Raw genomic sequence first — 17,257 nt, 5'->3', positions numbered from 1 at the left:
TAAAAATACCTTTCCGGAAAATAAAAATTTATTTGATTTCAAGAAATGACGTTATTAGCTTTTTTAAAAGTAAATAAATTATTTGTTCAAATTATTTGTTTAATTCAAACAAATAACTATTTATTCAAAAAATTTCTTCAAGTCAAAGAAAATTTCTTTATCCGTATAGCAGTGCACGAATTTCTTTGAGTTAAAGAGATATTTTTTAACTCAAAGAAACCTTTCTTTGGGTGTATAAGAATTAACTTTTGAAATAATGATTATTTTAAGCGCAATTTTAATTTTTAAATCTTATGTTTGTGTGTTACAGTAATCACCGTAGCTTCGTTGCTGATTACTCCGCTCGTTGCGCATCGGGTCGGTGAGTTGTAAATCAATTTTTTTAATTATATTTTAAGGCTTTCCAAATATCCTGCGCAGGGTACACCCACACACTTGACACCTTTTTTTACCTTTTTTTTGGAAAAGGTAATTTGGTACTGATAAAGACAACGAGACTTACCTATAATCGCCAGCTAGGTTGATACAGGTGAGAAAGTTCTTGCAGGGTGACTCCTTGAGCGTGCACTCGTCCACGTCGAACTGGCAGAGTACGCCCTGCCAAGCGGGCGGGCAGTTACAGACGAAGCCGTTCTTGCCGTCCATGCACGTACCGCCGTTCTGGCAGGGCTGCGAGGCGCACTCGTCGATGTCAGTCGCGCAAAATGATCCGGTGAAACCCGGGGCGCATTCGCACTGCGCGGTCTCGCCGAGTTCGCGACAAGTCGCGCCGTTCGAGCACGGGCTAGACGCGCACGGATTGTCGACCTTCTCGCAGGTAGGCCCAGAGAAACCTTCCGGGCACGTACATCGGTATTGATCGGGCGCGGTGTTTTCGCACGTGCCACCGTTCTGGCACGGCTCGTGGGTGCCGCAGTAGTTGAGATCCTGGTCGCAGAGGATTCCGCCCCAGTTCGTGTCGCAGATACACTGCCAACTCGAGCCATTGCAATAGCCGTGTTTGCAACCTGGATAAGGCATGCACTGATCGCATAATTCGCCGCGCCAGCCGTGCCGACATTGGCACTCACCGCTTACGTTGCAATGGCCATGCACGGGGTGGCAGCCTTCCTTGCACACGGCTGAAACAATTTTTGCATAATTACATATACGATGTACTGGCGTCGCAATAATTTTCAACGACTCTGCTAATGACGGTTACAACAACTTTAGAGCAGTTTTAGACGCGTATAACACTTTCATTACACTCTTTTATTTTCTATATAACTGTTGTAAATAAGGTTGATATAACTGTATCGCCAAGATTAATATACTTTGCATACTCTTAAGAGATTTAAGTTTTACTCATCGATCATACGTAGCTCTTGAACGACAGATTCGAAAAGAATCCTTTCGAGACGTCTACAGACATTTGTGGATGGTGACGTAGACGGATTAAGTCTCTTATTCGTCTTCCGTGCGCGACATGCGACACGTATCAGTCACAGAGTCGGGGCAAACGTAATTAGCGGAGCTGTAATGAACGGAACGATCGAGGGACAAACGCGGAAAGACCGACGAGTGAAGTTTTCTACAATTTCTTAGACAGAACGGCGGTGCAGTATCTACTAGATATCTCGATTACCGAGGATGAGAGGGAGCAAAGCGAAGCAACAGGTACGCCTCGTCTCTTCGCACAGGTGGTTTTTAATAATTTCGGTGCGGCCGCGGCCGAGGTATCGCGTATCCTCCGGAAACAACCAAGACGCGACGACGATGACGACTCGGTTTCTTCCAGTTCTCCCGCCCGCCAGAATGAAAAAAAGGAACGACAGGAAAAGAGGACGTACGTGACGGGGATCTCGCAGGGATCTCGCACCGGGCAACTCAATTAGCCGGTGGGACAGAAAGACAGATGAGAAGTGACAGAGAGAAGGATTATCCCTCCAACCGTGAAACGAAAACTCATGCCGCGCGCTCTCTCGCTCGTGTACATATACGTACGTAACATACGTTCTTTCGGGATTTCAGGCGGCCGTATACCAACACCTTTACCGTTACCGTGCATACGCGATTATCGTACACGCGTACGTACGTTCGCGCGTATACCGCCCGCAGCATTCTTAATGATTAATAGCCCCGCTCTCTCGTCCGGCACGGACAACGGACATTTACGGATATTTATATGACTGCATCGCGATACTTTGGGGCCCCCTAAATGACGATGCATTCGCGACAGCCTTTTCTCGCTGCGCGCTGCACCATCCGCGGTTCCCGCGAGATACGATACTTGCATATGCTAACATCGTCGTCGTCGTCGTCGTCGTCGTCGTCGTCTTTCGTCGTTCTATCGTCGAGGATCGAGCTAATCAAGCCTTGCTCCATGCTTTTACAATCTCCGAAGACTCTCTCGCGCTCCTCCTTCCCCTCCCCTTTCGCACAGTTTAGAAACTATAAATCCCCCCTGGGCTGAAACGATCGCGCGCTGCTACTCGTATATGCCTACGGCTCGCGGTTGATTAATACGCCGGCAGTTAGGTAAATTAACTTGCGCGATTCGCCTTCGCGAAGCCTCTCTTCCTTTTTCCGCGTCGTATGCCTTTTTGCACGGAACAGCTGTGCGAAGAGAGGCGGATTGCTGTGGACCGGTGGATCTGCGATTTTTCGCGCGATCGTACTTTGTACACGCGCGACTACGACTGGGTTGCACCACTCGTGCTGAAACATTTTCCAGGAAAATTCACTCGTCGTTCCATGCGTCGCGAGAAAAAGTTTTTTTTATTCATCCGCACGTTAAGAGGATCGTTGTCGCGATGCGATCCTTTCTCCTATAGAGTGTAATTATATTTTTATTGCGTGCAAGATAAAGACTCGTCTTTTGACGAATAACACACAAGCAAGCAAGTTATTAATTTTATGAATTTTTTCTCAGTCTAATTTTATCATTGTTGCAATTGTTGTGCAATGATTGTGCAACGGCACGACATACTTTAAAACAAAATTTGTAAATTCCGTGTGGAGTACACGAAACTGCGAAATCTTTTCACGGTTGCCAAATGTTAAAAGAGAACCATGTATGCACTTAACGTCGAGAGTTTTACCTCTATCGCGCGCGACCAGATTGGCGTATCGTGTGAAGAGGATGCACGAGTGAAATTCTCCTATTGACCTTTCACAGCGCAACAAAAATGTCGGAGCCAGTTCTCTCTCTCTCTCTCTCTCTCTCTCTCTCTCTCTTTCTCTCTGTCTCTCCTTCCATCTTCTCTCGTTGCCGAGACTCGCGACTCATCGCCTTGCACGAACACGCGATCTTCGCCGATAGTTTCTAATTGGGGTTCGCACATTTTTCCGTTCGCCTAAGTAGAACGTGCTCAAAACGATAACTCGATCTTTCCGCGTTGTTAAACGGGAGAAACTTTTTAGGTTTCACGCTTTGTGTCAAGGGGATTCGATTTTTTTACGAGATGAAAAGTTTAGTCGAAAGTATCGCGATGTAACTATCACTGTTGCACGTGTCTGATACGACGAAAAGCGGATTATCGAGTAGCGGCCCGAGATGATCGTGGCTGCTGGTTATCAAATAGTAGAATCTCAAAGTTCATAGTGCCAAGGAAAACGAGCAACGTCGAAGTAACCGTATGTTATTTAAATTCCTTTGGCATAATATCATGAGCGTTCAAACTTGCGAAATGACTAGGCAAGCAAATTATTATTTGAATGCAGCGCACGATTGAATCTCAATTCTTTCGTAGCTAGTCTCGTAATATCCCAAAATTTCTTTATTGATAAAGGAACGAGATACACATATGTACAACTCTTTGAAATAACTTTGTGTCTTTTTAATTTGTAACGGGATAACAAGGGATTCAAAGAAAAATCTCTCTCTCAAAAATTTATATCTTTATTTAAAGGAAATGTACAACTACTAAGCAGCAAAACATTGAAGCTTTACTCATTTTGTCTTTACAATATCACTGGATAAAATGTTATTTTAACGTTACGATATTAGGCAAAAGTCCAACTGTTCGATAAACGAGTGACATGATTTAAATGTCGGAGAAGAGAAAGAGAATTCACGCATCTATCTAACGGAATCGTCAAATGAACGCGGTCGGGGTCTCTTCGAGACGACGTCGTCGTTGGTCAGGCTTGTGATCGACCTTATGCGTGCGTTGTGCCCCGTCACAAAGGGGAAGGGATGACAGTAACCACGGAGCGGTCACGGCGAGGCGGAAGTAACGATTAAGCAGCGAAGAAAGAGCTGTTATATTGGTCGGCGCAGCATTGTGCGATGGGACCTGGCGTGATGTGTCGCTACCTTTGTGGTGATCGTACGACATGCGTCTAACGTCCGCCTCATTGAGGCACGCTCCGGGATAATTCGCGTGTTTTACGATCCGTACGGGAGGTACGGGACCACGCACGGCGGCGCTCATCTTCCTCTCCGCTCGACTCTCGACTCTCGACTCTCGACTCTCGACTCTCGACTCTCGGCCACGGAGACTTTCCTGCGCGCTAAATCGCGGACGTGACGGAATCGCGTTCCCCGGGGGACGCGGACGGTCGAGAATCCGGAACGATGGAGATAAAGATAGAAATCGCGGAACGTGGAGGGCAGTTTCGTTCGCGTCCTTCCGTCAGTCGGTTTTTCTAGGAATCCTTTTTGTGTCATCTGTTTCCGTAAACTTTTTTGGAATAGATATTCAGGTCTTAAAAAATAGTACTTGAAATGCTCAATAAATAGTTTTCAAGACAAAAAACTTACGCTATATTTTAACATCGACATGATAAAGCATCAAGTTTATTATTAATAATATTGTTCATCTCAATTATTACTTACGAATTTCTCACACACAAAAGCAGATGCAAGATAGCGTTCTCAGATGAAGATTGAACTTTTTTTGAAAACTATCAAATTCACGCAATATAGCTTGATTATTAATATGATAATTATATTCAAGGCCTGTAATCGAATTGCAAGCCTCGTTAGGTTGCATGAGAGATGCATGCGCGTGTATGAGAAGTCGAGTTAAACGACACCCATAAGCGGTAAGCCCTATCGCGAGATTTCACGCTCCAATGAACGATTAATTATTGCCCTGGCGGCGCACGGCAGAAGGCAAAAAATCAACCTGAGCCGCGTACGCCGCGCCATCGATATCGCCGAAGATACCTTTATGCACAACGAGATGATAACAATGACAAGCGAGAATACGGTGTATGTATTTCTTTGCGATGTATCTTTGTATCTATTACGAACAAGTTTTGCTGGATAAGAAAATTCTATGATTCCGTTAATTAAGCAAGTTTTTTTTAACTTTATATAAAGCGCACATTCCTTTTGCGCGATCAAGAAAACTGAACGCTATTGCGTGTTACGAAATCAAAATGCAATGAATTAAAAATCAAATATAATGCGATAAAATTTTACATAATACTTTGATAAAAGTAATTTATTTGCGAAACATATTTTCCATGAAAGGATTCAGAGAAGGGTCAAGAAATACAAACACACGTAGACACTTTTTGCCTATACCTTATACCGTGTCCGGTATAATTAATAATGCGCATGGTAATACGTGGTTATGCGCGCGGTAAACGCGGGATTAATCAGTAATAATTCATTCTAAAGTCGATGCACACCTGAGGTGCTAATACTGAAATATGTTAAAGGAATTCTTTGCTTTTCTTTTTTGCAGAGCATTCCTGTACGATTAAAAAAAAAAATGAGAAGAATTATCATTTGAAGACGATAAAAAATATAGTCAATCAATTTATCGAAACAAATTATTTTTCCCAAAAATGTAGAGAGTCGTAATTAAGTATATTTTAGATAAGGTAACGTGCAATAGCGATCCAGAGTAATCGTTGGTTGTCGACCAAACTTAAACTCACCTGTCTCACAGTCGACACCTTTCCATCCCTGTATGCACACTTTGTCCCCATTCTCATCGCAGGTGTAATGGCCGAAAATGTCGTTTCTAGGTCGGCAAAATTTGGTACAGGTTGCATTGTAGTAATGATCGGCGCACTGGACTCGCACCCGATACGCCAAATGAGCGTTTCTTCCTTGATGATTGAGAGTGTGCCACGTGGGTCCTGGTAAGACAATGCCGCTGTAACTCGCTTCTTCGATCACGCCGGCGCTCAACTCGTCCCTCGCTTGCAGGATCAGCGTGAATTGCCTCTGCAACAGAAAATATTAAAATCATCTTTCACAAAAGTTAGATAGAAAACGACAGAAAACACTCGGATTAAAAACTGTTTCGTTGCTCTTGAAACCTAAAATTTTTTAATTGTAGAAATATTTACTTTTTACATAAAATAATTATTTGATCGAATCTTAATAAAAATACACATATTATGATTGAGATCGCGCTTGATATTTGGACGAATCTATTCGGATTACCATCTACGAGCCAGCACTGCTGTGACGCAACAAAGTCGGATTAAATACAGAACGGTGATGTCACGGACGACAAGGGCTCATTTGAAAGAGGAAGGGAGGTGGTTTGATGAAGGCAGCAATTAACCCTTGCCCAGCTTGAATAATTCCTCGCCAAGCATGGCTCTAATAAGTGGGACCTTCGGAGCCTAGTGCTTTTGCAAATTTATACAGCGTCTGCTGACCTCTGAGGGCGGTTTAAATTATATGATAGTGTAGGGTTACCAATTTCAGGACTCGAGCTTATGTAACCGAGAGTTACGCGAAAGCGCATTCGTCGTGCGAAACTATGCGGTGGAAAACAACTTCCGGTGTATAATTGATACGGCGCGCGGTATATTGATTCCGTAAATTGTAATGTAAATCTGATAATGAAACAAGATGAAGCGTGTCGTCTCCTGTTCCACCACACCGTCAAAGTGTATTATATTATATAAATTGCCTTGTTTCTTAAATTATACGATAGTATGATTTACACACTATGGCGACATTATACTTGTGTGGATAAACTCAACGGCATACATAAGGCATCGTGGGTAGAGGACTTGGATATTACCGTAAGCCTTGTTGTAATGATTATCGATACATTGATAATGCCTACATGATAGTGCAAAACTGAGAGAATCGCCGTTAATCAGGATAATTACAACGCACGTTTGCACGAGTATCGACATGACAGTTTCGTCCTTTATACAGTCGGCTTATCTCCGCCATCATGTTGCGTCGTTCGCAAAGGGGAACCCGATTGGTACCACCAATCAAGGGCCGTGAGTGAGCGACGGCCGACTAATGCAATAAATAAATTCGAATCGTGCTGCCGCGCGCGGAAGACGCGACTGTCCGCCGCTTCTTCGTGCTGGCACCCGATGGGGTTACACAGGAGTCGAGCCGCCGCGGCGATGGTAGAAAGCTGGAAGTGTTCCTCTGATGGAACCGGTCTCGGCGAAAAAAAGATCAGCGCGCATTGGCGTCTCGAGCGCGCGCGCACGTTCACAGACGCGCCTGCATCGGTATAATGAACTTGACGATCCTCGGAAATTAGACAATGAAGGCAACTTTCAAGTCTCTCCACTTCGATATTTGCAAAATAATAAAACGCGAAGACTGTACGTGACCTGCACACGTATTTCAAAATTTATATTATATTAACAATATTATACTATATATTTTTTTCATTTATGAAATATATATTTTTTTTATTTTAATTTTGTAAACACATTTATTTAATTGTCATGGACAGTTTACGATTCTAAAATAAGAGGAACTTGAAATAATGTGAATTGCAGTCTCAGTTTCCATTAGCGAATGATCCATTTCTTGCGCGAGTGTCAAATTATTTCCTATCAGCTGAGTCTTGTTCTACTTTTAACATCATACATTAGTGATTTAATTATTAATTCGCAAACTTATGAATCTTTTTCGGCGATCGAAATTGTTATACATCGTACAATCGATTCGCGCGAGTTAACTTTCAAAAGTTTCGCTTATCAAAAGATTTGGAAAATTTCATTAAACTTATAAGCGTTTAATCTATCAAAAGGGAATAATGAACGTCCAGTATCTTTCTTTTTATTTTGACGAGGCAATATGCTCGATGATGCAATCTTTGCAGTACAAAGAGCATGTTGTGGCCAATCCGTGGCGAGTCAGACGTCTCGCGCTAAACGTAAAGTCAGCTCCGCTCGCTGGCAGTACCTAGAGCAGATGAGCGCTAATTGGTGTTAATTGGTGGCTCGCTCGAGGGCCGGCTTTCCCACGCCCGCGACTTTCGTGCTCGCCTTTTTTTTTTTACACCTCGTATATATATTCTAATGCGGCCGGTCGACCGGCCGTCGCGCCCGCTTCCCCGTGAAAAGGACGTTTCTTTGTGCTCAAACGTCGTGACGCTTCCTTTGTCGGGCCGCTCTTATTCCTTCACAACGAGTTGGTCGCAATTGAGACGTAAATGGTTTAAGGTTAAGGTCGGAGGAAGTGTCTAATATCGTGTCAGATTTTTCGGGCTCGATAAGTTTTCAACCGGTACGATAAGTATCGTGGGTCATTACGGGTCACGTAAATCTTACTAATTTGTCTCGTTAATGTGTTGGAAAAGAGCATGAAAAATTGAAATATATAAGTAAAATTATATTTATTTCAATTTTAGTCACATGCTCGAAATGTTTACTTCAACTATGAAAATCCTTTACAAAGACTTGGGAATAGTAGCCACGAGTGAAACATGGTTTTCCGTTTTTGACTATTTGCATATTATGTAAAATGAACTTGAAATCTTTGCTGTACCTGCTCGGAATAATTATCGAAGCGGTCCTAAAAAACAAAGAAACGAACTCTCTTGGTGCGATGCGCCAAGAGAGGAGAATCAAGAGCCGCCAAGATGGTACGATCGTGGACCTAGGAATTCACGTGGGCGTTTCGCTACTCCACACTCGTAGCTTTATAACCACGCATACCTGACGAATTTCCCCTTTCACCATTAAATACCGAGGGGAAAATTGAAAGCCAACTAGCTAGTCGGGCGGATGCATCTTCGACGAACGACTCACGGCTAATGATCTAACCAAAGTAGCTGATCGAATCAAATCTTGCTCAAAACGCCGAAAAATATATGCCAGATAGCGGAGTAAGAAACGAACGAAATCAATCGTAATATAAGGTAAAAAAATTAAGACTGCCCAGTAAATGGAACGATAAAATAATAGTCATTGCGAGTGAAAAATCAAATTATACATATTTAATGGTCATTAAAAATAGCAATTATCAATTTTATCGTGTACGATTATCTCGACGTTAAGAAAATATAATAAATATAATGCGGAAGAAAGAGGAGCGTGGGATGTGCATACGTGCTGCTTCGCGGTCGTATGCGTCATCTCGTATTCCACGGACGTCCAGTACGTAACATGAATTATCCTGTTTCTCAAATTGTGCGACGCGGGATACACGCATAAACCATTATTTGAATGCGTGTCAGAGCGGGTAAACACGCCGAAACGCATAAAACATCGCGAGTAGGAATTCGTTATGATCATCCCGTATGGATGCATCTGATAATTTTTCTTTCTCACAAAATACACGAAACAAATTGGAAAGACAATTTATGTCAATCAGACACAGGGTACGATATCGAGAAAACGAAACCCCTCAATATTGGAAATTGCTGGCACGATTCCACTATCTTCTCGAGCGACGTGGAAGGAATCGCCGCATCAACTTGTGTAGGCGTAGGAAATTAATTAAGTCGAACGGTATTCTTGGAGAAGTCGATGCACGTCTATTTCCTCGCAATAGCCAATTAATTAGTTTCCTGTGAGACCATGGTGGGTTTCATATTGGCAAGGTTTCTAAAACCTGGCTAAAACTTGGCTGTCTGAATATATTTCACAGATTAAATAAAAAATAAACAAAATTTAGCCTATAAAATATAATTTTTATACGTAGAAAAAGGCACTCTAGTCAAAAGTGATTATTAATTTGTATCAATGTAAAATCTTCATTAATTGGTTCAAGAGTGTGAAACGTATATTAGTTTTTATAATTTTAATTGCTTTGCTTTATATGAGAGAAAATTTGTATATTATGTATGTTACATAGTTAAGCACTTAGAAACATACTTTTAGAATCTGACGATTTGAACGATTCGCAATAATGCCCATACAAATTTTACTCGCGTCGTATTTTTCGAGCTTTGATGAGCAAACTCTTGATGGCGGTTCGGGTCGGTCCGGAATTCGTGCAATCTGCATGTCCGGTGTATTAGTATTAGAGCATCATGCGGCGCGGCGCGGCGCGGCGTCTCAGGCGATTCGAGACGAGCCTAAAGAGATCGAAGGAAGCGAGCGGACACGTGAAGCACGTAGAATCCCGCTGCGAGGCTATCTGGCCGTTTGCCTGCCTGCTTGCCTGCTCTCCTGCTCTCCTGCTCGCCTGCTTACCTCGTCCGTCAGTCTATCGGGCCTATGACTTACGTATACGCGCGCGCATATACGCGCTCGTGTGTGCATTCGTTGGTAGACAAGCAGGTAGATAGGTACTTACGTACGCCGAATAGAGTGCGTCGAGTCTCCTCTCTCTATGTCAGGCGACGTGTCTTAGGTTTCGCGGAAAAGATCGAACGAGCCGTACGTGAGGACGCGTACAAAAGACGACGGCGTATAGCGTATACGATCGAACGATGGTACCAAAGGGTTCTCTCTTCGATTTCCCATGCGATCTCCTCCCGCCACTCGGTCGTCGCGTTCGATTTTGCGACGCGGAGCGTTCTCACGCATGTGTCGAAGAGCAATCGCGTCCTCGGGATTCCGACGGGATTTACAGTCGGCCACGATAACGCGAGACGCAAGAGAAAACGATCTCTCAAAAGTTAGCGCCTCATTTCTAGAATTCCAAAGTGATTGGAATGGAACGAAACTCGCTAACGCGAGGCCAAGAGAATCATTGAGAATTAAGAGAAATATTTTAACAAATTCAATTTGATACATTAAATAGAATAGATTATTTTTCCTACTCGCTATAATATTTTTTTCTTTAATATTATTTTATGGAATATTACGTAACGCAGATTGTCCTCGAGAAAATGGTCGGAAAGATAATCACGTACGTGTTCGACTCGCAGCGGAGAATCAATCTCGCTAATTGACCAAGCCGGAACACGCGGTAGATAGAGCGTCGCGCCGTAATTGAAAAACGTGGCGACGCGCCGAGGAACGCAATGGGCGCTTTTGCGGCTGGCGATTCTGGTTCGTTCGCCAGAGATTCCGTCCGGTCGCGTTGCGTCTCTCTCTCGGTAGCGCATTCCCTTCGGCGACGGAAATCTCCGTTCTGTAATCCCGGCGGCCGTCCTCGCTTCCCAATTAGCCGGATGGCTAATAAATCTCGCGGTGTACCCAGAACTGCAGAAAGACTCTTCGAGCGGGATTGTAGGATCGAGAATGAGAGGAAGAGCAAAGCGGTGTAAAAGGTAGGACTGAGAGAAGGAGAGGAGGAGGAGGAGACGACAGGAGGAAGAGGATCCTCCGTCGTCGTCGTCTTCGTCGTCGTGGACGAAGAGGTGCTCGTAGAAGAGAAGCGTCCACTATCCGCGAGGGCACAAGGCCAAGTGCACGGCGCGCCTTCTTCCCGCTCGGAGGAACCAAAGTGGAAACATCGCGGATGGCGATATGCTGATGATCGTGCTGGTAGTGCTGGTAGTGGTGCGCGTTACCTGCATAATATAACGCGAGTCTAGAATACGAGCGCTATGCCTTGCATTAAATACTCGCCTCGATCGTCCGATCGAATGTGCCTTACGTCGAAAGGATATGGATGAATTGGCGAGGCTCGTCGTGTAATAAGTGCATTTCTTATCGCAATAGTAGAAGGGATGTACTTTTTTATTAAGTATATATTGTATTATATAATATCTTGTTGTATACAATATCTTGTGCAAGAGTTGACGCAAAAATGACAAATCAAAGTACTCTCGGAAAAAATGGCGAATCGGAGAGACACTGCGTGCGGCCAGTGGTTCGTACGTTCATACGGTCTCGACAACCTTTCGAGGGAAAGGAGGAAGAGGGAGAGAGCAAGGACAGAGAAAAAGAGAGAGGAACGAGTTTGGTATGCGCTTCGCGCAGCGGGTTCACACACGATCGGCCCAAAGGAGAGGACCCTGGAGCCCCGGAGCCCCGGAGCCCCACCGCCGCGCCTCGCCGTTTCCTCCGCGCTCGTCGAGCCCCCCGTGGACGCGGAGATACTCCAAAGCGAAGAAGCATCGTCCAAGTGACAAAAAAGCGTGGCGACATTTTTTTCTTTCATGTACCCTCCTTGCCTTTCATTCCCTCCCGCCTCTCGTGTAACACGCCGTTGCATTCTACACCTGCTTGTGTTTGCACACGTCCACCCACTGCCCATTGCCGACACGTGTGTGCGAAAGCGTATACAATACCATAAACGCGATCGAATGTAAATCTTGGGAGGGAGAGCACACATCGTGATTGCAACCATCCCCGGAGCGATCGCATAAAGAGAGCAATTTCGGAGCGGTGAGAGAACAAGGAGGACCGGTTCACGCGCGCGGAAGTTTCGACAAATCGGCTGCGCTTCCGCATTAAGAACGTGCAATTTATGCGTTCCCGGTGAACTCGCCGCGCGATGAATCCCGTTTCAATGGGCACCCGTTGATCTGCCCGGGAGCCAATGCTCTTAAAGAGGAAATCGTGCGTTCTCGTGATTAAAAAAATAGCGCGACTGTCGGATGTTCTTCGTCTCCTTCGTCCTCCTTTAATATAACTTAATATTGCTAATATTTAACTATTTCTTCTATAATTAATTCACAAAAGCTTCACCTTGTATCTTATCCTCATAATTTTCGTCCAACGCCACACTTTCTCGTCTTTCTCACAATTTTTACACTTAAACCAAATGTTTAATTATATATAATTGTATGTTAAATTTGTATAATATTATATTCAATTTTTAAATTAATTCTAGCAATTTCTTTTATCAACTCATTTTCTAATCATTTTACGTTATTGAGTTTCATTGGACTATTATACAGATTTTATCTTGCAATACATTTTCTCCTTTTTTTTAATCTCTAACACTCATCGCCGATATCATTTTGAGAAAGCAATTTATGAGAAAGCGTCGCATTTACTTATCGTAAAAATAAGTCTAATAACGATGAAACAATGCAGGCAGAGGAAATATCTTACTCAACAATCGATGACAAATTGTACAGGTCATTATATCGGCAGCATAGCTATTACGTTAATGGAATTAAGATTAATGTCGGCATGTACATGGGAGTGTATGCGTTGTGTCGCCGCAATGCTGATTTTCGTCGAGAGAAATTGTCTTCGCCAGGAACCGATCAGTCTCGGGAACTGGCAATCAGGAAATCTTTAATTCGCGCGAACGTAAATCTCGATGGCGGGACCCGATGCGCGGCTGGCCGTGATTGTAACCCCCGCGGGCGATCGGGGGGCAAGGATCGCAAAGAGAGCAATTTCGGATCGCCGTCGCCGCCGCGCTGCCATGCCGCGCTGGTCTCTTCCCCTGAAGACCGGTTTGCACGGAAGTTTTGACAAATCGCTTGCGCTTCCGCATTCGAAATGGTGCAATTTACGTGCGATTAGAAAAAGGCTCGGCGACGCGCAGGGATGCGCGACGCGAACGGCCGCGCGATGTAAATCCCGCGAACGTTATTCATTATTCGCGTTAGTGTCGCGTATTAACGGCGCTAATATATTTGAACAACCGTAGGTGCCGCTCACGGGCTTAGCGCAATTTATTCATGACGCTATTAAGTGCATGCGGTGCGATCAGCAGCGATTGCATCCTGCAGTCGGAGATTCCGCGAGTAGCATTAAACAAAATAAAATGTTCAAAGTACTCTCCTTATAAAGAAGAGATCATTGTCATTATATCATTATGTTTAATAACTAGTACAACTTATTTACAACTTTCGATATTACAGACACGAAAATAGCAGATACGTAACTTGAACACTTACTACATTTAAGTAGGCTTAGAAGAAACCTATATTTAGAAAGATTAGTTTTAGATATAGATACGTTTAGGGTTTTTAACTAAAAATGAAGAACGAGATAAGAGAGAATCGATTCTAGATTGTGCTCGTAATTTTAGGACACGCGATAGATTGAAAGATATATGGGGGAGAGGGAGAAGACAACGAAGATATCGGCGAGAATGGAAAATGCTTATAAGGCTGTGAGGTTCGTTTTTGAGACGCCGATGTATACACCTGTTGAGCCTCTGACTCACGTCGTTCGATCCCCGTGGCGTTCCGCGACGCGTCTTCGAACGGGCTCCTTCATTTTCGTTCCTCTCCATTCCCGCTGCCGACCGCCGCGCCGCAGCCGCCTCTTACGTGATGAATGCCGCACGGTCGAACATCGTTTATCATTATACGTCCATTATCGAAACTACGATTGTCGGAATTAATCACGTGCCCGGGGAAAGGAGATTAAACGTGCCACGGACACGGTTTCCAATCTGGAGAGAGACACATTCTCTTTTGTAGCACACTTATAAAATAATTTCAATAATTAAAGACTCTGTTTTTTAGCCAAAATCTTTCATAGTTGAAATGATTATTGCATGTTAAAAATTTTCGACTAGCTTTCCTGCACCAATTAATCATGCAATTAAAATGACGAAAAAATCGAAAAACTATTTAAATAATTAGAAATAATTAGCGCGTTATTGTCGAAGAATAATTCTGCAGCGTCCACGTGGACCTAGCGGCGTCTCGTGACGTTCTACCATTCATAGTGGCGCCCAGATTGGAGACATTGTACGCGAGGGTCTGTATGTGTTCCAATGCATTTAACACACCGGCCAGTCATGCGTGCCGGTGCATACAAAAGGCGCGGATATACGCGCACCGTCGCATGTGAATCGTATAGTCGAGTTCATAGAGTCGCATTGGCAACGGTCGGACGACAAGGAGAAATTATCGAGAACGAACGAGGATAAGTCGAGGGGAGTGGATGGAAGATGGAAGAACGATTTGTGTGTAAGATTGCGGAGAACACAGAGAGAGAAGGAGAGATCGAGTCACGAGAAGGAGATGCGTAGTTGGAGAAAGGAGACACGGAACACACTCGGTTCGAAGATGCATATAGCTCCGAGGTGGATTGTGCAAAAGCTTGGCCGTATACTCTCATCTCGCCGATCGCTTCCCGTACTATTATGCGACTGCCGAAGATAGGCGAGAGAGAGAGAGAGAGAGAGAGAGAGAGAGAGAAACGCTTATTCCATCTCGTATTCCTTACATCGGTATTGAAATTAGGAGCAGGGAAAGTCGTCGATGACGACGATGGTTGCAATGTTTGACGTTACTAACGTGACCACATCACGTCCGTGTAAAATAGGTCGTTATTAGAAAACTCTGCGATTGCCAGCGATATTCTTACCAAAAGTTAAACGTATATAGATGGATGCTTGGTATCTAAGACCGTCGGTAACTGCCTAACTTTATAATACGTTTCTTCATGTATTACATTCAACGATCCAATTATTTTATCGTGATGAGTTTCGCGTATACGAAACTCCAAATTCTAATCGCAATGTTCGCACGTACGCGCGACTGATTATTCGCGCAAAGTGGAGAAATCGTTCTTAAATTATTTTTCCGTTTTTCGAGCGAGAAATCGCGAACGATAGATTTAGATTGAAAATCTTGGCATAAACGCGCGATCGCGAGGCATCAGTGGCTTGCTTAGCATTGATGAAAATCGCAAGATTTATATTAGCGAGAAGGGGACTCTCGGATACTCTTTGAAACCAGCCTTGCTAAGCACAGGTGGCATTCGGTAGTCTGCGCGAGAGTGCTTGCCGCTCACTCTCGTCTCTCGGTACAAGTCGAGAGGACGAGATTATATATACCGTATTCAATCAGCGGAGACGATAATGACGGCATTATCCGTGGAAGGACGATGAAAGTCAGGCAGTTTACCGTTTTCCATGAAGGGTACGTGAAAACCGTTCTATAGCTATTACACGATGTGAGTATGCAAGATACCGAGGCATCCGGGCTTTTATCTCCGCGCCTCTTATTCCTCTCCTGTCCCCTTATTTCGACGCATTTCGTTATACGCAAATATGCCCACATTCTCGCGCACCTGTATATACTTTCTATAATTTTTTTTTTTTTTTACCACAGAGCAGCAACACCATAATTGAATTAGACCAGCGAAGCGCTAAACGATTGAAGGTAACGCGTTAAAAACAGGAGAAAGAATCCTTCACGAAAGAAAAGCAATTTAAAGATTTTTGTTTGTACCACTCGCGCGGCGCGGTGCGGCGGTTCTTCGACAAGAGAGGAAGAGAAAGGAGAGAAAAAACAGAAAAAACGGGGCCTCGTAGAGTCCCTTTGTCGCGCGATGGGTCCTCTCGTCGGAAGATACCCGCGAGCGAGTTATGAAATATATAAACAGAAAGACTGACGCTCTTCAAACAACCTACCCACGACGCGACGAGACGAAGCGAGGCGAGGCGAGGCGAGGCGAAGGCGTATAGGTAGGAACACGGGTGCGTTTTTTCAAATGCGATGCCCTTCAGGACTCGTCAGGCACCCACCGAACCCATCGTCGTTTGAAGGAGGCACTCTCGACGGTCCTGTGAGTATACCCGGCTCACGAGGGCACGCCTGCTTGCGCACTCCAACCAGTCTCTTGAGAGGACTGTTTGGGCATCCTCGAAATCGCTCGTACATTATGCCGTAATTACGTTAGAAGATGACGGCGCGGCGGCGGCAGCGGCGGCAGCAGCGGCGGTCTGGTCGTAGGTGGTGCGCTACTAATTGGGTACCGACAAGACTCTCCCGGCTTCTGCCAAGGATGGAATTTTTCCGGTGCACTGCGCGATAACGTATCACAACCGTTTCATAGATAGAACGTTTAATAATAAAATTTTCATAATAGTAAGCGAGTATATCTTTTTAAATGTTATTTTTTTGAAATGCGCAGCCTCTACGTTTTCTTTCATTACCTTTTAAATACGAGACAATTGTTATATTTCGCAAAAAAATTGTGATAAATGAGTTGGAATTAGCGTGACACCTCACGGAAAATTGGTGATTTTAAAGAATAGCAAATTCGCATATAAAACCGCCGGCTGTTTACGGTCGAACGAATTGATTCATAACTGTAGAAAAAGCGGCAAGGTAAATTCAGCGTGAGTGAAGGATCGTAAAAATTTTGCCACGAGAGTTCACCGCGAGAGCATGGTGAGAAGGAGAAACGCAGCGGGAGAGATGAAGGAACTGACGATGAGGAGTTGCCAAGCGACTGGAACCAAACTGGAATTCTACGCAACGGACTCGCGCGC

The 17,257-nt window shown here is 44.2% G+C and overlaps 2 protein-coding genes across 4 annotated transcripts in view; one reads left to right on the top strand and one right to left on the bottom strand.

The window, feature by feature from the left end:
- LOC105195832 overlaps positions 1 to 17,257 on the top strand; it is a 109,955-nt gene that overhangs the window by 14,100 nt on the left and 78,598 nt on the right. For both annotated transcript variants that reach the window (XM_039448647.1, XM_011161438.3), the window contains one exon: positions 311 to 361. The gene's annotated coding sequence lies outside the window, so the exon portion shown is untranslated. The remainder of the gene's footprint in view (positions 1 to 310; positions 362 to 17,257) is intronic.
- The window catches only part of LOC105195790 (protein jagged-1), a 99,468-nt gene that overhangs the window by 8,083 nt on the left and 74,128 nt on the right, over positions 1 to 17,257 (bottom strand). For both annotated transcript variants that reach the window (XM_011161396.3, XM_011161395.3), the window contains 2 exons: positions 5,875 to 6,166; positions 503 to 1,121 (listed from right to left, as the gene is read on the bottom strand). In XM_011161396.3, coding sequence (XP_011159698.1) covers positions 503 to 1,121; positions 5,875 to 6,166 — 911 coding nt within the window. The remainder of the gene's footprint in view (positions 1 to 502; positions 1,122 to 5,874; positions 6,167 to 17,257) is intronic.

The sequence above is a fragment of the Solenopsis invicta genome, chromosome 4 (genome assembly GCF_016802725.1).
Source record: "Solenopsis invicta isolate M01_SB chromosome 4, UNIL_Sinv_3.0, whole genome shotgun sequence".
NCBI lineage: Eukaryota > Metazoa > Arthropoda > Insecta > Hymenoptera > Formicidae > Solenopsis > Solenopsis invicta.
Note: the sequence above shows the minus strand (reverse complement) of the source record. Positions and strands in the feature narration are given on the sequence as shown.